The 24,524-nt window shown below is 41.5% G+C and overlaps 1 protein-coding gene across 8 annotated transcripts in view; it reads right to left on the reverse strand.

Annotated features, from left to right (window-relative positions):
* eps15l1a (epidermal growth factor receptor pathway substrate 15-like 1a) overlaps window positions 1–24,524 on the reverse strand; it is a 377,875-nt gene that overhangs the window by 232,274 nt on the left and 121,077 nt on the right. For 6 of the 8 annotated variants that reach the window (XM_072593643.1, XM_072593649.1, XM_072593642.1 and 3 more), the window contains exons 4-8: window positions 23,565–23,612; window positions 23,383–23,478; window positions 21,032–21,097; window positions 18,382–18,507; window positions 8,056–8,115 (exon numbers count right to left, since the gene is read on the reverse strand). In XM_072593643.1, coding sequence (XP_072449744.1) covers window positions 8,056–8,115; window positions 18,382–18,507; window positions 21,032–21,097; window positions 23,383–23,478; window positions 23,565–23,612 — 396 coding nt within the window. The remainder of the gene's footprint in view (window positions 1–8,055; window positions 8,116–18,381; window positions 18,508–21,031; window positions 21,098–23,382; window positions 23,479–23,564; window positions 23,613–24,524) is intronic. The other 2 variants (XM_072593645.1, XM_072593644.1) reach the window with 2 other exon arrangements.

Here is a 24,524-nt window from a genome sequence, read left to right on the forward strand (position 1 = left end):
TCTGTTCATATACGAGTGACAGAGAAGTCCCCAATTTCCACTATTTAAAGAAAAAATATCAACTTATTCTTTAACTCTAAAAGTGAACATTAAACAACAACTACTTACAACTATAAGCCTCCTTTCTCTTAAAGTTTTGTTATCTACCTCCAACTCTATAACAATATACTGTTCCAAAAAGAAGGCCCTATTAAAATTACATTAACTTCATTTTAAAACCAGCCAGCGGCTGTTGTTGGTGTCTTTCTTCCTTCAGCTGAAGATCTCCCTGGGTTGCCTTCAGTCTTTTGTTATAGAGATGTTTCATATGAAAAGGTACCTTTGATAGAGAGTGTTTTGCTGGTAATTACTCTGACAATGGTAGTTGGTTGCACTCTCTGGCTAACTCTCAAAACACCTCTTTCTTTATACCCCCAACATTGGATTGTCTCATCAGTTCAAGGTTGCCAAAAACAATAAATTCAAATTCAATTGGGTTTTAGTATCCTGGGGAATAATTTAAACCGATTGGTTGAATGAAAATGGTTGCTATGTTGACAAACTCAGGTATTTGTTTCACAGCCAAATGTTACATATTTTCAATTTTCCAGTCTATTCCGAGACTGCTATTCAATCACATGACAGTTGCCTGCAAAACAGTTTTCACTCTCTCTTAAGTGTACAGTTAACACCTTCAACTTCATAACACTTTTTCTCCAATTATATCAAATATGGGTAAAGGCCTTGCTCTGGAAGGACCATGTCAGCATACAAACTCTATTCCATAATAAGAACCTACTTTCAAGCATTGTCCATTCCGCAAAATGATGTTTTGGACTTGGAACATTCAGACCATCATGGATAGCCCCAACAGTGACAAATGTGAACATCACACTGCAACTGTCACTCCAGAATTTCAGCACTATGACATTGATATCTTTGCTTGAAGTGATACACGATGGGCAAAAAACAGCCAGCTCAAAGAACTAAGGTGTAGATGTGCCTTGTTCTGAAACATTAAACAATCTTAACTCAGCCTTTTTCTGCCCCAAGACAGCAGTGTCAACAGAAGGATTGTTGCAAAAAACTTAATGTTACTAGACTCCAGATTCCTACAAAGTAAGATCTACTGAAACAGTGAATGACTGTCAATTTGGTAACAATCAATAAACAGAAACCACAGGACATCCACAGTGCTTAGTCTGCTGTCAAATCCATTGTAAACTGTTCTTATGAGATGTGTGCAAAACCAGCATTGAACCATTTAGTGATTTCAAGGCCCACAACGCGGACTGAAAGGAAGTCACCTTTGTGCCTCGAGGACAATCTAAGAAGAAATAGTCCAATGTTGATCTTCACAACCTGCCATAGGTGGAACAGGTGGTCTTGGTACTAGACCAGAGCTAGCACAGGTTGAACAATTGCCTGTTCATCCTGTAGAGAAGCTCCACTCCAGTGGGAAGCTTCATCGATATGCAATTCCAAAACTGTGCCTGACCCCAATGTATTAGAGAAGCTGGTGAGGATCATGGCATGTCGAGGATGGTGACAAATTTCTGCAGTCATCTAAATATGGGGAGAATGCTCCATTATCCTTCTCAGTTGAAAGCCCTTGGGAGGTTGAAGGAGGCCATGTCTAAAGGTGCACTGCTGTTCTCTGCCTTTCTGGACGTGTCTTGCTGTTAAGATCATGTCCACTTCTTGTTGATGGATGGAATCTGCATGGAGACTCCGGTAGAAGCGCTTAGCTACTGAGGGGAAGCAACTGAAGGGGATCCTTACAATGACTTTACCTGTGGGAAGCCCATCTGTTGTTAACATAATAGGTCACATCTCCATTTTGAAGATCATCATAATTAGGGGAGGAGATGGCATTCGTTATTGTTACTAGACTGTTAATCCAGAGATCCAGATAAAGCTCTGGACACCCAGGTTTGAATCCAGCCATGGCAGATGATAGAATTTGAATTCAATAAAAAAAAATCTGGAATTAAGAGTCTAATAGTGACCACAAATCCACTGCAAATTATCAGGAAAAACCCATCTGGTTCATTAATATCCTTTAGGGAAGGAAACTGCCATCCTTAGCTGGTCTGGTCTTTATGCAACTCTTAACCACTCTCTGGGCAATTAGGGATGGCCAATAAATGCTGGTGACACTCTCACTGTGAATGAATTAAAACAAAAATTCTGGCATCTCTGAGATCTGCTGGCTTGCTTTCCTTCTTCCAGTTCATGTGTTTCTGCATGGGTATTTCTTTGCTTTATTTTAGTGAGGACTCTTGTCACTGGACTGTTAATCCAGAGATTCAGGTAATGTTCTGGACGCCTGGGTTCAAATCCAGCCATGGCAGATGGTGGAATTTGAATTGTACTGTATTATGATAACAAATATACAACAAGGGTCATGGTTAGGAGGAGGGATGGGGTCAGGAAGAAAAAGGGAAGAGTGGTCAGGAGGGACCATTACACTCATAAGTCATAGAACATAGTGAAGGAAATAAGAGTTGGTGCCTTTGGTGACACCAACTCTTACTGGAGTTGGAGTGTACTATTTACATGTGATGTAGCAGCAGACTATTTTATTTTGAAAGGACAGGGGCTGCTGTGGCAAGATGGAATCTTGACTTAGGCCCTGCTCAATACTGGATTCTGGAAACCAAAGATGGGTGGGAGTGCAATTTTCCAAATGTGGCATGCTTCATCTTCAAGCATATAACATCTGATTTACAAAAACTGTCAACACTGATCTCTGTGATAATTATAGATAACTATTAGAGATTACAGACACTATTTTGAATAAGTTAACTTAGTAAGATGAAGGCGGAGTGAGTTACGAAGTACACTACTGGAAACTTGGTTCAAAATGGAAACTGGTGCAAAGGTGAACAGAGATACTTTAACTAACATTTACTGCATGTAGTAAATTCTCCAAAGTGGGAGGGATAAACACATGGATTGAGAAGCCAACCAACTGCACAGAAACATGCCAAACCAGTGCATGCAAGGAAAGATACTTACTGCTGAGTAGGATTTGTGAATGTTTCTAGATTTTTAAAGTAAAATTAAGGACTTTAATCTGTGTTTTGGTTTTCAATGTTTCTCCTCTCTTTTGATGCAAGTGACTTTTTTTATTGTTAAAAATGAAATGTAATTACAGTGAACTAACAAGCTGGGAATGTCAATTGATTAACTTAGAAGTTAAATCAAATACAATAGTGATGGTAGGACAGGTGATGTAACAAATGGAAGTTGCTGGATACCAATGTGATCCAGAGCGAACACATCTGCGGTAAGTGCTTACAACTCAAGGAACTTCAAAGCTGAGGAACTACAGTTTGAGGTGCAGACATTGTGTCACATCTGGGAAGGGAAAGGTTACCTGGACGCTGTACTCCAGTGGGCAGTCACACCCCTTAGACTAGGTAATTCATTAGGTTTGTGATCAAGGACAGGGAATGTAACTGCAGGGGCAGGTATGACAACCTAAGGGATTAAAATTAAGAAGCCTCAGCATCTACAATTGTCCAACAGTTATGATATTCTTGCAGCTGGGAGAATAAGAGTGGGGACTGCATTGAGAATAAGCAAATTGGCCACATCACCTTAGCACAGAGAGCCATTCAAGTGGGGAAAGGAAAGAAGAATGTAGTTGTGACTGGGGATGGCTCCATTTGGGGGAATAGATACTATTCTCTGCAGCCTTGAGTGCACATTCTGAAGGCTGTGCTGCCTTAAGGATATCTGTTAAGGATATCTCCTCGGGCTGGAGAAAACCTTGGAGAGGGAGGGGAGACAGCCAGTCGTCAACATCCAATTTGGTACCAACAATATTGGTAGAACTAGAAAGGAGGTTTTGCTGAAAGATCTTGAGCAGTTAGGCACTAAATTAGAAAAAAAAGAATTTCCAAGATAAAAATCTTTGGACTACTACCTGAGCCAGGACAAATACACAGGGTTAATAAAGTGAAGGTAAATGCATGGCTCAAAGATTGAATTGATACAATAAGTTTCAGTTTATGGGTGCTAGAACTAGTACTAGAGTAGAAGGGTTTTCTGGTGAGGTGGGCATCTTTCGAACCAAACAGGGGGCCAGTATCCTGCTGAATCCTGGTTTAGACCAATTAGTTTGAGGTGGGAGGGGGTTGGGAGAGGCTTACAAAGCAAGAGGTTATAGCAAAGTTACAGGCCAGCTGTTTGGATAACAACATCCAGAATGGGAAAGGATGGGGCAGTGTACACAAACATAGATTATCAGCGGTAAATAGGGTCAACAAAGGGAAATAATGATAAAAATACATCATTACTTGAATACACAGTATTCAGAATAAAATAAATGAATCAACAGGACAATACAAGTTAACGAAAGTGATCTTACAGCCATAACAGAGATATAATTATAAGCTAGGAACTAAATATTCAGGGGTATGTGACTTACTGAGAGGGCAGATGAGAAGAAAAGGGTGGTGGGGTAGCATTGTTGCTTTAACTAGGATAAAAATAAATAATCTTGGATGTGAAGACATAGAATCCCTGTGAGTGGAAGTAACAAATAAAAAGGGAAAGAAGATACTGGTAGCAGTCATCTATAGACTCTCTAACAGTAGCTAATCAATGGAACACTGAATAAATCAGGAGATAATGAGGGCATGTAACTAGGGCAGTAAAATTAATCACGGTGATTTTAATGGTCATGTAGCTTGGGATAGTTAGTTTGGAATTTCTTCTCTCAGAAGGGAGTGAACCTGTGGAATTCTTTACTGTACAGGGCTGGTCATTAAGTATATTCAAGGCTGAGATAGGCAGATTCCTAATCACTAAGGGAATCAAGGGTCATCGGGAAAAGCCAGCAAAGTGGAGTTGAGAGTTATCAGATCAGCCACCTTTTCACTGATTTGCAGAGCGGACTCAATAGGCTGAATAATCTACTTCTAATCCAAATCTTACAGTTACTCAACTAATTATTTCAATCTTTTTTTCTTCCTTAGTCCACCACTTTTCAGTCCACAAACATGACCCAAGCTTCCAGTCACCTGTCGTTTTCTTTCTGCACCTTGTTTGTGTGCGTACTGTCTGTCCTTAGTCTCATATAGTGTTCCAAACAAGATCAAGAAACAACACCTCATTTTTCCATTAGGCACCTTATAATTTCAATACTGAGTTCAACAATTTCAGGCCATAATCACTGCTCCATTTTCTTTCCTTTCCTTTGCAAGTTTTGGTTTTAGTCTTTTTTTCTCTGGTTTCTGCTTTAGGTTGGTAGCTGTTCATCATTCTGCCATTTACACCTCCTAACATAGAACAGTACAGCACAGGCATGAGCCCTTCAGCCCATGATGTTGTTTAGGGTGTAGGTTTGCTCGCTGAGCTGTAGGTTTGATATCCAGACGTTCATAAATAGAAAGCAGGAGACAACAGCTTCGCTTCACTTGGAGGTGGCCACTGATGATGTTACCTAGCCAGGTAATGAAACGTCTGGATATCAAACCTATAGTTCAGCGAGCAAACCTACACCCTAAACCTCAACCTGAGCTACAAACCTTCACAAACCTTGCCATGATGTTGTATCAAACATGATGCCAAATTAAACTAATCCCTTCTGCCTGCCCTTGGTCCATATCCTTCCATCCTTGCATTCATGTGCTTATCAAAAAGTCCTTCAAAAGTCCCTATGTATCTGCCTCCACCACCACCCCAAAGCCTTCCAGACTCCTACCACTCTCGGTGTAAAAACAACTTTCACCTCACATCTCACTTTCCCCCTCTCACTTTCAATTCATGCCCCTTAGTATTAGATATCCCAACTCTGGAAAAAAGATTCTTACCGTCAACCCTATCAATACTTCTCATGATTTTATAGATTTCTATCAAGTCCCCCGCATGCTCCGCCATTCCAGATAAAACAACCTGAGTTTTTCTAGCCTGTTCTTAAAGCTTATACCCTCTAATCCCGGCAGTATCCTGGTAAACCTCTCTGAAAAAAACCCCACATCCTTCCTGTAATAAGAACACAGAACTGAATGCAATACTCCAAGAATGTCCTAAGCAAAGACTTAGAAAGGTGCAACTTGACATTCTGAGTCTTGTACTTAATTCCCCAACTAATAAAGGAAAGCATGCTATTTGCCTTCTTTACACCCAATTTGCATGGCCACTTTCAAGGAGCAATGGCCTTGAACCTCAAGATCCATCTGGACATCTTGTCGTTTAGGGTATGCTTTTACTGAACATTTGATCTCCCGAAGTACAGCACCTCACACTTGCCTGGTTTAAACTCCACCTGCCATTCCTCTGCCCATATCTGCAACCGATCTGTATTCTGCTGTATACTTTGACAATCTTCTACGTATCCCCGACTCCAACAATTTTTGAAAAACTTACTAACCCACCCCTACATTTTCATCCAAGTCATTTATATTTATCTCAAATAGCAGAGGTCCAAGTATAGATCCCTGTGAAACACCACTAGTCATGGACCTCCAGCCAGAAAAAGATCCTTCCACAACCACCCTCTGCATTCTAAGGGCAAGCCAATTCTCAATCCACGAGGCCAAGTCACCGTGGATCCCGTACTCACAGCGCTAGGGACCCGGGTTCAATTCCCGCCTCAGGCAACTGTCTGTGTGGAGTTTGCACATTCTCCCTGTGTCTGCGTGGGTTTCCTCCGGATGCTCCGGTTTCCTCCCGCAATCCAAAAATGTGCAGGTTAGGTGAATTGGCCATGCTAAATTGCCCATAGTGTTAGGTGCAGGGGTAAATGTAGGGGAATGGGTCAGAGTGGGTTGCTCTTCAGAGGGTTGGTGTGGACTTGTTGGGCCGAAGGGCCTGTTTCCACACTGTAAGCAATCTAATCTAATTAATCTAATCTAAATCTTCTGGATGAACCTACCATAAAGGACATTGTCAAAACCCTCATCAACTACCTTTGTCACGTCCTCAAAAAATTCATTCAAGTTAGTAAGACATGACCTACCTGCACAAAGCTATGCTGACTGTCCCTAATTAGGTCATGCTTTCCCAAATGCATATAAAACCTAACCCTAAGAATTCTCCCCAATAGCTTCCAAACCATTGATGTGACACTCACCGGTCTATAGTGTCCTGGTTCCTATAGTTTCTTCGTTGTCTAGGCATACATTTTGTTTCTTTACTCATGACATTGCCACTCTCTTTGGCTCTGCAATACAAGCCCTTATCATTTAATCCCTCTTGTTTTTCACCCTATCACAGGCTTTCCTTTGAGATCTTTTCCTAAACTATCCCCACTTTGACTTGATTGAAAACTACACCATTTCTGGTTTTCACCTGCTCTGGTGAAAGACCATTGAAACAGCATTTCTCTCCCACAGACACCGCCTGACCTATTGTGTATTTTTAGAATTCCCTGTTTTTATTCTTATTTCCAGAATCAACAGTATCATATTATTTCATTAGGCAACTAATGTGGGCTAGCCAGTAACCCCATATCCCATAATATTTACATTTTCACGATCTCAAGTTCAAGGAACTTGGATTTGAACACAAATAACTGGTTTAAGCATCAATCTCCAGGTGTGCCTGCAACACCCAAAACATAATCCTACCCTCTTCTTTATCTCTAAAGGTCATCTAATGGCTCAGATGTAACCTCTGGGATTTTATCTCTACCACAAATCATTTACCAGATGGCAAAAAGTTGGTGCACAGATTGATAGGCTTATAAATTGCGAAGCAGTGAAGGACATATGCTCAGACAGTTTATTGATAATTCTTATCCTCCTCAGGAAAATATGGAAAACATAGGATAGAGAAAGAGAGAGATAGGGAAGGCAGCGAAGATAAGAGGGAGCAAGTGAGCACACGAGAGTCAGCAAGAAAGAGAGAGATACAAAGTGAGAGCGAGCGAGCAAGAAATGCAGTGCAAGCAAAAGAGAGCAAGTGTGTGACTATCTAAATGAAGGAGAAAAGCACATCAAAAAATGCAGTGCATTCATTTGAATGAGCAAATTTTAATCAGATTGTTCATTTGTAGCAACTACCAGTTCAATCCGAGATATTCTGCTTTCACCACACAACCAAAGGTAGGACAAGACTTACCACAGCAAACTCATCTCTATCCAGGTGGCCATCCTTATCAACATCACTCAGATCCCAAACCTAATGGGAAAAAAAATTGAAATCAAGAAATCAAACTGTCTTAGCTAGGAGAGGGCAGAGGTGAAATTTATCAGAGTCACAACAGATGTAAACAACCAAAATACCATCTGTGTTCCATCTTGATAAAGGTGTTCAATCAAGCTTGTGCATTTCATGAATTTCTCTTCGTAAACAGCACTTCCTCTTCAGTATTAAATTCAATTACAGGTGCCAGTCCAAAATTGTACTGAGCTGTAGCTTAAGAATGATACCCTTGCATTCTGGAAGTCTGTTGTTTGATTGCCCACATTAAATGGGCAAATAAACATTATATAAAATTACTAAAGTCATACAACATTAACATAATAAGCCAACATTACAAATACCCTCAGGAAGTTTTCCAGGACAAGCATGTCCCTTTTTACACTCTGGCTCTTCATTTTGGCAAGTTGCAGAACACAATGAAAGCTGAATAATATAGAGCTCAGATCCCAAATCAACTTCAGACTTTTATCATGTAAAATAGTTAACTGAATGGATAGGTTTACTGCTTTTCTCGAGTACTATTGGAATTGTTTATATATTAACATAAATAACATTGGTCACTCAAAGAAGAATTTGAGCAGAAGTAAGATGGCTGTTCAAAGCTCAAGAAGATTTTATTGTATAGATTATTTGGCTTCTCATTGTGCTTCATTCCAAATTGAAGGTGATACTTTCCCATTCGTGGACTTATAATCAGTTTTTCAGCAAACCATAACAGGTATTTCAAAATTACACTGAACAGAACTGAGACGATACACTCGAGCTTTAAATTTATCAAGACAGCAGTACGCCTCGTACCCGCGGGAGATACATTCCAGGACCTACTGTGGAATCCCAAAGCCGTGGACCAGAGTGAACCCATTCATTTCAATGAGAAACATACCTTCCCAAGTGCCTCCTGGTCCCTCTGTTCTCCATAATATGTTTGGGGCGCGGTAATTCGCAAGTAACTGAAACTGCGGAAACAATTCTGCAGATACAGGGGTCGGCCTATAGTTATTAGCTTAGATATATCTGTAGTGTTACCTTTTTGATCTGCTGCTCTTCTCAGGATGATTTAAAGGACTGCAATTTAACATCAGAACATGTGGAGGATTGATTCAGGTATTTTCAATGGCTGTATCTGGACTCTAACCCACACTGGAGAGGTACAACACATGTTGCAAATATTGCCAGCAAGACTATTCCCATTTTTCCATTCACCAGCAGGAGGTTTCTTTGGAACTAAAGATCTATTCATCCTACCAAGTCGAGAATGTCCAACTTATTACCTTCACACTGGAATTTCAGACTCTCTTATTTTATTTCCGTCAACCAGCTTCCAAGTTCTGACTGTTTGACCAGTGCCTCAGAGTTGCACAGTCAAACGTACATACACATAAATCTCTTTAATTTGCTTGGATGCAGTAAAATACCTAGGGTTTCCTCAATTACAGAGGTTAAAACTTTGAGAATTCTAACAACAATAGCAGTTTGTAACCTAATGCTTCTCTTGTTTGAGAAAACAGTTTGATAGGTGGTAAGGCTCAAAGATTGATATGGGTGAAGGTGGAAGCTGTTTTACATTTCACATCAATTTGAGTAAGTCATAAATCAATTTTATGCAGAGGCAGCATGGGATGTTTCTAGTGAAAATTAAAGATTAACGATCAAGCATTTGTTTCTGCTGTTTGCTTATTATATATTAACTCAAACTTGAATATCTACCTTTTGGATGCAAATGCAACAGTGCTCGGCTAATGAGACTGGAGAGGATTAAAACATTACTGCAACATGGCTTTAAATTCATCCATGGGACGTGAGAGTTGCAGGCTGTCCACCATTTACTGCTCATCCCCAGCTGCCCTCTAAAAGGTGGTGATGAGCTGCTTTCTTGAAGTGCTGTAGTTCACATGCTGTCGGTAGACCCAAACTGCCCTTAAGCAAGAGAATACCAGAATTTTGTCGCAGCAACAGTGAAGGAACAGTGATATGTTTCCAAGTCAGGATGGTGGTTGCCTGGAGGGGAACTTACATCGGTGGTGATACCAGCCAATGTTTTGTCCTGGATAATATTAAGCTTCTTAAATGTTCTTAGTGTTGCACATATCCAGGTAAGTGAGGAGTAATCCATTACGATCCTGGCCTGCCCTTATAGATGGGGGACAGGCTTAAGGGAGTCAGGTGGTGAGTTAATCGCCACAATATTCTCGGCCTCTGACCTGCTCTTGGAGCTACTGTGCTCATGCGGTGAGTACAGTTGAAGTTCTGTTCAATGGCATCCCCAGGATGTTGATAGTAGGGGATTCAGGGATGGTAACCCTCAGTATGCTCCTGGTATGCCCACCTAAATTCTCAACTGAATCAGGGTTGATTCCCTGGCTTGATGGCAATGGTTGGGTTGGGGTTATTGCCAGGCTATGAGGTTGCAGATTGTGCTAGAATACAATTCTGCTCCTACTAATGACCCACTGCACCTCATGGATGTCCAGTCTTGAGTTGCTAGATCTTTATGAAGTCTGTCCCATTTAGCATGGTGATACTGCCACACATGATAGAGGGTGTTCTCAATATGAAATGTAAACATTGAAATACCCTGTTGTGGTTCTGTTCGCCGAGCTGGGAATTTGTGTTGCAGACGTTTCGTCCCCTGTCTAGGTGACATCCTCAGTGCTTGGGAGCCTCCTGTGAAGCGCTTCTGTGATGTTTCCTCCGGCATTTATAGTGGTTTGAATCTGCCGCTTCCGGTTGTCAGTTCCAGCTGTCCGCTACAATGGCCAGTATATTGGGTCCAGGTCGATGTGTTTGTTGATTGAATCTGTGGATGAGTGCCATGCCTCTAGGAATTCCCTGGCTGTTCTCTGTTTGGCTTGCCCTATGATAGTAGTGTTGTCCCAGTCAAATTCATGTTGCTTGTCATCTGCGTGTGTGGCTACTAAGGATAGCTGGTCGTGTCGTTTCGTGGCTAGTTGGTGTTCATGGATGCGGATCGTTAGCTGTCTTCCTGTTTGTCCTATGTAGTGTTTTGTGCAGTCCTTGCATGGGATTTTGTACACTACATTGGTTTTGCTCATGCTAGGTATCGGGTCCTTCGTTCTGGTGAGTTATTGTCCAAGAATGGCTGTTGGTTTGTGTGCTGTTATAAGTCCTAGTGGTCGTAGTAGTCTGGCTGTCAGTTCGGAAATGCTCCTGATGTATGGTAGTGTGGCTAGTCCTTTGGGTTACGGCATGTACCTCGTTCCGTTGTCTTTCCCTTAGGCATCTATTGATGAAATTGCGTGGGTATCCGTTTTTGGCGAATACATTGTAGAGGTGTTCTTCTTCCTCTTTTTGCAATTCTGGTGTGCTGCAGTGTGTTGTGGCCCTTTTGAATAGTGTCCTGATGCAACTTCGTTTGTGTGTGTTGGAGTGGTTGCTTTCATAGTTTAGGACTTGGTCTGTGTGTGTAGCTTTCCTGTAAACCTTTGTGGTGAATTCTCCGTTCGGTGTTCTCTGTACCATCACGTCTAGGAATGGGAGTTGGTTATCCTTTTCTTCCTCTCTAGTGAATCGGATTCCTGTGAGTGTGGCGTTGATGATCCGGTGTGTGTTCTCTATTTCTGTGTTTTTAATGATTACAAAGGTGTCATCCACATATCTGACCCAGAGTTTGGGTTGAATTTGCGGTAAGACTGTTTGTTCTAACCTTTCACCTCTATTGACAAAACCCTAGCCAGAGAAACAATAGCCAACCTGCTGGACATACAGAACAGACAACAGGACGTTGAACCTATCAACAAAGACGGCATACTTACTGGACCTGTGCCTCACAACACACTTCACATTCAACAACCAGATATATGAACAAATCAACGGAACACCCATGGGCTCACCCATCTCTGGACTCATAGCAGAAGCAGTAATGCAAAGGTTAGAATCGCTGTTTCACCTGGAAGGACTGTTTGGGGGCCTGGATGGAGGTGAGGGGGGTGGTGTGCTAGCAGAATTTTCATCTTTTACAGGTGCAAAGGAATGTACCAGGGGGCTCAGGGGGGCGGAGTTGATGGGGGAAGTGACACGAATGAAGAATTAGTTCATTGCTTTGTGCATGGGAACATAGAGCAAAGAAAATTACAGCACAGGAACAGGTCCTTTGACCCTCTAAGCCTGCATCAATCCAGATCCTCTACCTAAACCTGTCACTTATTTTTCAAGGATCTGTATCCATTCATGTATCTGTCTAGATACATTTTAAATGACACTATCGTGCCCGCCTCTACCACCTCTGCTGACAACATGTTCCAGGTATCCACCACCCTCTGCGTAAAGATCTACCCATGCGTATTTCCCTTAAACCTTTCCCCTCTCACCTTGAACTCGCGACACCTAGTATTTTCAACTCTCACCCTGGGAAAAAGCTTCTTGCTATCCACCCTGTCTAAACCTCTCATGATTTTGTAGACCTCAATCAGGTACCCCCTCAACCTCAGTCTTTCTAATGAAAATAATCCTAATCTACTCAACCTCACAAATCTGTTAGAGTTCTTTTATGAAGTAACCAGGAAGGTTGATGACGGAAGGGCAGGAGATGTGGTCTCTATGGATCTCAGTAAGGCCTTTGATAAGCTTCCACATGTTAGGCTGCTCTGGAAGGTTAGATCACATGGAATCCAGGGGGAGCTGGCAAATTGGATGCACAGTTGGCTTGATGGTAGGAAGCAGAAGGTAATAGTGGAAGGATGTTTGTCGGACTGGAGGCCGGTGACCAGTGTTGTACCTTAGAGGTCAGTGCTGAGTCCAGTGCTGTTTGTTATCTATATCAACGATTTGGATGAGAATGTACAAGGCATGATTTGTAAGTTTGCAGATGACAATAGGCGGTATCGTGGACAGTGAGGAAGGTTGTCAGAAATTGCAGCAGCACCTTGATCAACTGGAGAAGTGGACCGAGAAATGGCAAATGGAGTTCAATATGGATAAGTGTGAGGTCTTGCATTTTGGAAAGTTAAATCAAGGCACGAGTTTCATGGTGAATGACCAGGCCTTAAGGAATATGGTGGAACAGAGGGATCTTGGAGTTCAGGTGCACAGTTCTCTGAAAGTGGAATCACAGGTAAACAGGGCAGTGATGGCAGCTTTCATCAGGCAGGGTGTTGAGTATAGAAGTTGGGAAGTTATATTGCAGTTCCTCAACACGTTGGTGAGGCCACATTTGTGTACAACTTTGATCACCTTGTTTTAAGAAGGATATGACTAAACCAGAAAGAGTGCAGAAGAAACTTACAAGAATGTTGCCAGGACTCAATGGTCTGAGTTAAAGGGCATGTTGAACATATTAGGACTTTTTTCTTTCAAGCATAGGAGCCTGAGGAGAGGTAGCTTATGGAAGTGTATAAGATCATGAAAAGCATGCATAGGGTGAATGCACTCAGTCCTTTTCCCAGGGTCAGACAGTCAAAGACATCAGTTTAAGGTTAGAGGGGAAAGCATAAAAAGGAACCTGAGGGGCAACATTTTTACACAGAGGGTGGTACACATATGGAATAAGCTGCCAGCGGAAGTGGTTGAGGCAAGTACATTAACATTTAAAAGGCATTTGGATAAATACATGGACTGGAAAGGGTTAGAAAGACATGTGCCAAGTGCAGGGAAACAGAGTTAGTGTGCATGGATATTTTGGTAGGCATGGACCAGTTTGGGCCGAAAGGCCGGTCTCCATGCTGTAGAACTCAATGACTTTATGACGCGAGTGAACGTGCACATATTGAGCACAAGAGGAAGTGATTGAGTGTAATACCCCAGACGGCATTAACACTGGACTCCCTCAGTGCAATTATGTTCTTATGTTTTTTTTAAAGGCTGCAAGTTGAAGATTTAGGAAGTCACAACATATGGGATGGAAAAGAAGTCTGATACCATCTCAGAAAATATGAGATTATAAAGCTACAGAAACTGGAAACAGTGAAAGTAAAATATTCAATGTCTACAAAATTAGGTCTGCACTTGGAACAAACTTATTTCAAGCATGTTGAGCATTTAAAAATCAAATAAACTGTTTTATTGAACAAGAAGTCAGTTATAATAAAAAAAACTACTAAATTCTACAATCCGTAAGGATTAGAACATTGAACATTACAGCTCAGTACAGGCCCTTCGGCCTTCGATGTTGTGCCGACCTGTGAAACCAATATGAAGTCCAAATAACCTACATTATTCCATTTTTGTCCATATGTCTACCCAATGACTATTTAAATGTCCTTAAAGTTGGTGAGTCTGCCGACTGTTGCAGACAGTGCGTTCCAGGCCCTGACTACTCTCAGGGTAAAAAAACTACTTCTGACCTATATCTATCACCCGTCAACTTAAAGCTATGTCCCCTTGTGCTAGCCATCACCACCTGAGGAAAATCTCTCACTGTCCACCCTACCTAACCCTCTGATTATCTTCTATGCCTCAATTAAGTGACTCCTCAACCTTCTTCTCTCCAATGAAAACAGCCTCAAGTCTCTCAGCCTTTCATTGTAAGGCCTTTCATCGTAAGACCTTCCCACCGTACCGGGCAACATCCTAGTAAATCTCCCTGAACCCTTTCCAATGATTCAAATTCCTTCCTATAATGTGGTGACCAGAACTGTACGCAATACTCCAAATGTGGCTGCACCAGAGTTTTGTACAGCTGCAGCATGATCTCATGGTTCCGAAATTCAATCCCTCTATTAATAAAAGCTAACACACTGTATGCCTTCTTAACAACCCTATCAACCTGGGTGGCAACTTTCAAGGATCTATACACATGCCTACAGAGATCTCTCTTCTCATCTACACTACCAAGGATCATACCATTAACCCAGTACTCTGCATTTCTGTTACTGCTTTCAAAGTGAATCACCTCACATTTTTCCGTATTAAAGTCCAGCCCAGCTCTGCAGCTTATCTAGGTCTCTCTATAACCTATAACATCCTTCAGCACTATCCACAGCTCCACCGACCTTAGTGTCATCTGCAAGTTTACTAACCCACACTTCTACGTCCACATCCAGGTCATTTATAAAAATGACAAACAACAGTGGCCCCAAAACAGATCCTTGCAGTACACCACTAGTAACTGAACTCCAAGATGAACATTTCCCATCAATCACCGCCCTCTGTCTTCTTTCAGCTAACCAACCTCTGATCCAAACCACTAAATCACCCTCAATCCCATGCCTCCGTACTTTGTGCAATAGCTTACCGTGGGGAACCTTATCAAACGCCTTACTGAAATCCATATACACATCAATCGTTCACCTGTCTCGTTACCTTCCCAAAGAACTCAATCAGGTTTGAGCGGCACGGCCTACCCTTAGCAAAACTGTGTTGATTATCCCTAATCACCGTATTCCTTTCTAAATGATTATAAATCCTATCTTAGTAACCTTTTCCAACACTTTACCCACAACCAAAGTAGGGCTGACGGGTCTATAATTTCCAGGGTTGTCTCTACTCCCCTTTTTGAACAAGGGAACAATATTTGCTATCCTCCAGTTTTCTGGCACTATTCCTGTAGACAATGACGACATAAAGATCAAAGCCAAAGGCTCAGCAATCTCCTCCCTGGCTTCCCAGAGAATCCTAGGATAAACCCCATCCAGCCCAGGGGACTTATCTATTTTTACACTTTCCAGAATTGCTAATACCTCCGCCTTGTGAATCTCAATCCCATCTAGTCTGGTAGCCTGTATCTAAAATTTGCTTTGCCAACATTGTCTTTTCCTAGTATGAATACTGATGAAACATATTCATTTAGCGCTTCTTCAACCTACTTGGACTCCACACACAACTTTCTCAATCCTATCCGCCAACGACTTCTCGTGTTCCCCTCCTGGCTCTTCTTAGCTCTCTCATTAGTCTTTCCCGGCTAAATTATAACTCTCAACTGCCCTAACTGAGCCTTCATGTCTCATCCTTACATAAGCCTTCTTCTTCCTCTTGACAACAGAATCAACTTCTTTATTAAACCACAGCTCCGGCGCTCAACAACTTCCTCCCCACCTAACAGCTACACACTTAAAATAGACCCACAGTAGCTGCTCCTTGAATAAACTCCACATTTCAATTGTGCCCATTCTCTGCATCCTAAATCTCGCCTAACTGCATTGCAATTGCCTTTCCCCCAGCTATAACTCTTGTCCTGCTGTATATACTATCCCTTTCCATTACTAAAGTAAACATAACCGAATTGGGGTCAATATCACCAAGTGCTCACCTTCCTCCAAATCTAACTCTTGACTAGGTTCATTATCCAGTACCAGATCTAATGTGGCTTTGTCCCGAGTTGGCCGCTCTATATACTGTGTCAGGCAACCTTTCTGCACACATCAGATGGGTCCATTTTTGTCCAAAGTACTCAAATTATAGTACTCGCAGTCAATATTTGGAAAGTTAAAGTTCCCCATAATAACTACCCTGTTGTTATCACTCCAATCCAGAATCATCTTTGCTATTCTTTCCTCTACATCTCTGGAACTATTCGGAGACCACACACATGCACACACCATCCTCAACACCCTCACCACCGCCTCCCCCCATGCATCCCCCCGGCCACCACCTTCTCTATTCATACTGAAACATCTAAATCCTGGAACCTGCAATAACCAATCTCTGAAATGGCCACAACATTGAAATACCAGTTACCAACTCATGCTGCAAGTTCACCCACTTTATTCCAGATGCTCCTGGCATTGAAGTAGACACACTTGCCGGTGCCCTCACGCAACCTTGAAACCCTACTTCGGACCTCCCTACTCTCAACCTCTTGTATACTCGAACTACAAGGTCCCCATCCCTCTGCTGTATTAGTTTAAACACACCCAGAGGGCATTAGCAACGCCCCCCCCAACGTATTGATGCCACCCTGGTTCAGGTAAAGACCATCCTTTTTGCCGAGGTCAAACCGACCCCAGAAAATGCCCCAATTATCCAGGAATCCAAAACTCTTCCTCCTGCACCATTCCTGTAGCCACTTGTTCAGCTCCTCTCTCTCCACATTCCTCGCCTCGCTAGTACGTGTCATAGGCAACAAACCGGAAATAACAACACTGTCCTAGCTCTAAGATTTGACCCTAGCTTCCTGAACTTCTGCCTTACATTCCCAACTCTTTTCCTACCTATGTCGTTGGTGCCTATGTGGATCACGACTTGGGGACCCTCCCCCTCCGGTTTCCAAAAAACACTGTCAGAGACATCACGAACCCTGGCACCTGGGAGGCAACACACCAACCATGAGTCTCTCTCGTTCCCACAGAACCTCCTATTTGTCTCCCTAATTGTGGAGTTTTCAATGACTAATACTCTGCTCCTCTTCCCCTTTCCCTTCTGAGCAACAGGGACAGACTCTATGCCAGAGACCTGTGGCCCATTGCTTACCCCTGGTAAGTCATCTCCCTCAACAGTATCCAAAACAGTATGCTTGTTGTTGAGGGGAACGGCCACAGGGGATCCCTGCACTGCCTGCCTGTTCTCCTTCCCCTGACAGGAACCCATCTACCTTCTTCTTGTACCTGAGGCGTGACTACCTCCTTGTAACTCCTCTCAATAACCGCCCCCCAAAAGAGCCGAAGTCCATCCAGCTCCAGCTCCAATTCCCTAATGAGGTTTGTGATGAGCTGGAGTTGGGTACACTTCTCCCAGCGGCATCAGCAGGGACACTAGTGGTGACCATTACCTCCCACATTCTGCAGGAAGAACATTCAACTGCGCTAACCTCCATTCCCACTATTCTAAAGTCCCAACAAGACTACTGAAAACATCAAAAAAACTAGTCCACTTACCAATCGAGTGCACAGGACCTTGAGGTAGACAACTTTCTATTCTAAAGATACGTTACAAATTAGAATTTATATTCCTCCAAAGTTCATCCTTTCCTGATTAATCAAAATTCTTTTTATGGACTGAATTCAACATTTTCCCATAGGTATCTGTAACATTCCTTTCAGCAAGATTTCAAAACAAGTCTGAAGACAGCACTGAATAAAGAAGTGCAGAACTATTTTCACTGGTCACGGATAAAGTGCTGAACATGGAATTGGATGACAGCTGTTTGTTTTAAATCCTCCTCTGTTGTTGCATGCAGATCAACAAGGTTTATTTCATCAACCTGCCCTAGTTTAAATCATTGGCATCTACCTTCGAACAAAAAATGAAATGAACTAAAATTGCATTACACTCAAGTTTTGATTTAACAATTGAAACCTCAAGACAAGTTTTGGATTAAATTAACTATGTGCTTAGATGTAACATGCTTACCCTTCCCAAGACATCCAGCGGTAGGTTTGAATTTATCAACACAGGTTTGACCTTATCACCCGAGAGGAGACCATTTACTGGAGTCAAACTTTCAAAAATTCCATCAAACTTGGCTCTCTCTTCAGGCTGTAGGAAGGATACAAGGTGGGTTAAAATTTTCTATTACCAACATGCTGAAAATGCAATGATGCTGGTCTTAAAGGCTAACTAGATGAACATGCTTTCATTAGTCTTGAAATTTCTGGTCTGTTCCAATTACCATAATTACTTTCATGTGGTCAGTCCATTCATTTATTGTGTTAGACATTTTTTAACCTATGTTTTCACACATCTTTGATAGTTGTTTTACATTTCTGTCAGGATCTCCAGTACTTTTGGCACCAATTACTATCCATGACCTCTCACAAAGTGAAGTTCTTATCTATATCACTTTCTCTCTAAATGTCCAATGCCACATCAATACCCCACTCTGATTATCTTTTAACCATGATGCTTTTGGTTCCACCCTAAATTCAATAATCTTCTTAGCACAAGCCCACTACATAGAACATTTCTTTCTCTCATACAACAATGGTTAAAATAATTGAGTGACATTTTGAGACAACAAAAAAAAATTAAAATCTGATTTCTTTCAATGTTTGATTCGCTTCAAGTCAGTTCTGCCTTATATAGATAATTTAGCAGCCGATGATTGATCATTTACTTTCTATCTATGCCACCCTCTTCGATCTGTCATAACGTAATAGATACAACTAAAAAAAACAGAAGCAGGAATAGACCATTAGGTGCCATAATCCTAATCCACTATTCATTAAGAGATGCTGACAGCAATGTCAAGCAACTTCCAAAATGTCCAAGAGGTTCCAAGCTGCCCTTCAGATTGTGAACTTCAATTTCCTGTCTGCCCACCAGAACTGTCATCTTTTTTTTCCAGAAACCTTTCTTCATTATTATTGACACTAAATATCTATCAAGTTTTGATCATTTACACAAAGTGTTGCCACCTCAAAGGAGAACTATAAAAACTCACATGACAACCACAATTTTCAGTCCTCCTTTACCATCATCATCTGCTAAGTACCTACCCAACACATTAACATATCAGGAATACACAACATTGGCATCTACCTAACAATAGGGTAAGTTGCCCAGGTGAATCTTGTACACAAAAATCAGGACAAACCTAACCCAGCCAATGAATGCCCTAACACTGTGGCACGGTGGCACAGTGGTTAGCACTGCTGCCTCACAGCGCCTGAGACCCGGGTTCAATTCCCGCCTCAGGCGACTGACTGTGTGGAGTTTGCACGTTCTCCCCGTGTCTGCGTGGGTTTCCTCCGGGTGCTCCGGTTTCCTCCCACAGTCCAAAGATGTGCAGGCCAGGTGAATTGGCCATGCTAAATTGCCCATAGTGTTAGGTAAGGGGTAAATGTAGATGTAGGGGTATGGGTGGGTTACGCTTCGGCGGGGCGGTGTGGACTTGTTGGGCCGAAGGGCCTGTTTCCACACTGTAAGTAATCTAATCTAATCTAATCTATTCTCTATTATCAGGAAAGCAAGAGAAGAGGATATCAACAGTGCTATCAAGCAGCACTTGCTTAGCAATAACTTGCTCACTGGATTCCACTAGAGCCACTCAGCTTCTGACCTCTATACAGCCTTGATTCCAACATGGACAAAAAAGTTGAGGGGGACTATCCTTCACATCATGTCACATTTGACTAAGTCTGGCATCAAAAAGCCCGAGCAAAACTAGAGTCAATAGAAATCAGGGAAAACTCTCTGCTGGTTAGTGTTATACCTGGCACAAAAGAACATCATTATGGCTGCCGGAAGAGAGGTTGAGTAGATTCATTAGAAAGATGAAAGTTGAGGGAGGAACCTGATTGAGGTCTACAAAATCATGAGAGGTACAGACAGGGTGGATAGCAAGAAGCTTTTTCCCCGGAGTGGGGGACTCAATTGCTCAGGGTCACAAGTTCAAGGTGAGAGGGGAAACATTTAAGGGAGAAATGCGTGGAAACAGAGGGGTATCTGGAACGCGCTGTAGGCGGAGGTAGTAAAGGCAGGCACAATAGCATCATTTAAGATGTATCTGGATAGACACATGAATGAGCAGGGAGCAGAGCGATACTGATCTTTAGAAAAGAGGCGGCATGTTTAGATAGAGGATCTGGATCAGTGCAGGCTTGAAGGGCCGAAGGGCCTGTTCCTGTACTGTGATTTTCTTTGTTCTTTTTGTAAAGTCAATGTAAAACTTAGAATAAAACTTCTTTGAACCCCTCCAACTTTAGAAGACCATGATGGATTGCATTATTCCAACCTTGCTCCAGTAATCCGTTGTCGAGAGTGTGGTGCTGGAAAAGCACAGCAAGTCAGGCAGCGTCCGAGGAGAAGGGGAATCGACGTTTCGGGCATAAGCCCTTTATCAGTAATCCTTTGTCGCTTTCATGTTAATTTAGTGCAAAATCAGAGCATTTCTCAATGATTAGCCTACTCTCACTAGATTGAAGGTGAGCCTACACAAATAAAATGCTCATGCGGAACTCACAGCAGGGACTCTCAATGCAATCAAACTAAGCTCAACTCAAAGTTATCCAAGATGAAAACTAACCCTATTTGATTGTATGAAATTGGTTGTCTGACTCACCCTTACAGCCCACTGCGTGTCTGTGGAGGGAGGAGGTGCTATCAGTGAGGGACTACTGCTGTCATGCTGCCAAAAGATAAAAAACAATCCATTAGTTAAAAACTACGTAAAAGTTCTACATAGTGAAAACTTGGAATAAGCCATACCTGCATTTATTTACCAGCCATGAAATAAGAACTGAAAAATGTAGGGTATCTGAGACACCTACTTTCAGTGAGGAAACAAAGTTTACCTATCGAAGACAAGTTTCCTGGGATAGTATTAAATTACTTCAGACCTACAATGGACAACAACTCACAATAAATGGAAATATCTAATAATAATGTCTGATACTCCAGGATTACACAACTTGAATAAATACCTTAACTTTTGCTGTCACTATGTACTTCAAGTCAAGCAACCAAACCATATAGCACTAGTACACACTGCAACTGATCCTCCTTAAGTACAGAGCACCAGTGTAAGTACACACCAGGCCCAATTCTCCCAGAATACAAGACTAACAAACACCAGGAAAGATGCTCCAGAATAACAATGCAGTCGTACAAACTACAAATGAAACTCACATTAGCACATGCAACCAAACCATTATAAAATACTGACTTCAGCTAAATATTGTGTTTAATTCAGGAGCCTAAACTTACGAAGAACTTAGCAAGGCCACTACAAGAGTACTAGAGATGAGGAATTTCAACTATGTGGAGAAATTAGGGCTATTCTGCTCCTATCATGGGAGACTGAAAATAAACTTGAAAGCAGTATTCAAATCAATGCGCACACTGATAGATATTATAAGAAGAAATTGTTTCCAATCACAGAAGCATCAGTAACCAGACAATGAGTTAAGGGCAATTGACAAAAGAACTAGAGACAACGTGAGGAAAACATTTTTTTAAGTAGCAAATTGTTATGATTTGCAATGCATGGCCAGAGTGAATTGGAAACAGATTCAATAATTTTCAAAAGGGAACTGGATAAATATTTGCAAGGAGAAAATGTTCACAGCAATGGGGAAAGAGCAGACGAGTACAACTAATTTGATAGGTTTCTTCAAGAACAGTACATGCATGATGGATCTCTTGACCTCCTTCTGCATTGTTTCATTCCCATTTTCTAACTGATTCACACTCCTTACCCAACCAACAAGAGACAACTATAGGTCATTCTGGTATAACACGATAGCTGTGTTCTTCTGCAACCTCACGCTACGGAAAACCACTATGGAAAATCATACTGCAGAAGATCGCTAATAGAAAATCACTATACCTGTTCAGTAGAAAGTTTACATTATCCAAACAACATCCAAAAATCGCCAAACGCGTTATAGCCAATTTGCACTGACAAAATGTGCATTATAGCAGAACGTCCCATAATCTCTTCCACCACACAGCACAGAAAAGAATGAAAACAAGGGAAAGAACAAATAAACTTGCATTTATTAAATGGTTCAGAAAAAGACAGGATGAACGAAAGCATTTCATCGCCAGTGTGCTACTTTTGAATATAGTCAAATAAATAATGGAGGAAATACAGGAAATACAGAAATTCTGTGCCACACGTAAATGAAAAAATGACTAGAAAATCTGCATTTGTGATAATGGTTGAGGCAAAAATGTATATAAGACAATAGAGGACTGCTCTTCTCTTCATAAGATAGAAGATGCCATCACCCTATGATTATCTGAAAATGAAAATGGTGCTTCAGTTTAATGCTGTGGCAACACGTATGGTACGTCCAACAATGCTGCATTCTCTCAGTAATGCACTGGAGCATCATTTTGAGCAATCATGGAGTGGGTTTGAATACTAACTTGTAAAGTGTTACCTCTGAACCAAGCCTTAAAGCACCACACTGATGCTGCTATACAATATAGCACCAGTATACATCACTACCAATCCTAAAGTGGAAAACAGTTCTTGTACAGTGATCTTTCACACAAGTAACAGTCACCCAACTGTGACAGAATTGCAGCCTTTTACCACTGTACCTTGAACCATTGCTGGACCTCATGGAATATGTACTGAATAGGAGACTCGATACTATGTATTTGAAAAAGTGCTTGATCATGACAGCAACATCAACAGGTATTCAGTTATAAGCTTGACAACAAGCAGTTTCACTTGGCTAGTTTAGGAAAATGGAAGAATGTGTTTGCAAATAGCATGCCCAATTACATTTCCTGTTGAAAAACAACACAAGAGAAATCATGCAAATTTATGTTGAAAATACTGCTGTGTTAATTGAAGTTAGTAAGTGTAAATTAACAATTGAGAATTCTACTGCACACCTTTAATTTCATATCAGTCAGAATACACTGATTTAGAATTTGTTTAGAGGTTTAGACACTTACAAATTTGGGTGGTGGCAATGTCACATTTAGACTGCTCAGGCTAACATCATGGCCATTCTGTGCACACGCTACCAGGCGTAAAGCCACATAAAAGCCCTAAAATGTAAACAAAGGGTTAAGTATGAGAGGAATTAGTGAATAATCATTGGAGCAGAATCAATGACAAAGCATGACTCTCATACCTGTTTATCTAGGTAGCCCTTGCCTTCAGGGTCTGCCAAATCCCAAATCTGCAGAAACAAATGAAGGGTTACATAAGCACTGTAGCCAAAGGGATCTGTCCCACTCCTGACAAACTCAAGAACAGAGACAGGAATGATCAGGCACTGTTTTCTTCCATTTTGTATTCCAGAAACAGACTTAAATACACTCATCCTCATCATGACACCAATTCATAGTAAGTTAAACGGCCTTGAAGGCTATAAAACTGTTAAAGGTGGAAATAATCTCGACAAATTTATACTAAAATATTTGATATTGCTAACTTCAGCTCAATAAGATCAAAACACTGCACTTCGATTGGTAGTGATTTGGATCTTGGCAACATCAGCGCAGCAAAAAAATAAATTAGGATACGGCTAGATGAATTTTATGTAAATAAAATCAAACACTGGTCTGGAGCAATATCAAGTCATTTCTACAAATATTAGTACCCAGACACCTTCACACTTACACTTCCACATATGGAGCATTTGAGAATCTCAGTCTGGACTGCAATCAGATAACAATTAGTTATAGAGCAGGAATTCTGTCATGGCAGCAGCAACGGTCCAATAGTCTATCAACATATTTAGTAAAGTCTTACAGGTTATACTAAAGGATAGATTGTAGCTATATTGAACTATAAACAGGAATGAGTTAATACCATTAGAAGAGAGAGACAGAAGTAGCTAATTCGAATAAAACTGTGTAAGTCATAGAGGTCATAGAATCCCTACAATGCAGACACAGGCCATTTGGCCCAAAAACTCCATACCTACCCTCTGAAGTAACCCACACAGATCACCCTTACCTTCAGCCCTGACTAATGCACTATGGGCAATTTAGCATGGCCTGTTCACCTGATCCTGCATGTCTTTGGATTGTGGGAAGAAACCAGAGCACCTGGAGGAAACCTAAACTAATGTCAGAAGAATGGACCT

This window comes from Chiloscyllium punctatum, chromosome 24 (genome assembly GCF_047496795.1).
Source record: "Chiloscyllium punctatum isolate Juve2018m chromosome 24, sChiPun1.3, whole genome shotgun sequence".
Taxonomy (NCBI): domain Eukaryota; kingdom Metazoa; phylum Chordata; class Chondrichthyes; order Orectolobiformes; family Hemiscylliidae; genus Chiloscyllium; species Chiloscyllium punctatum.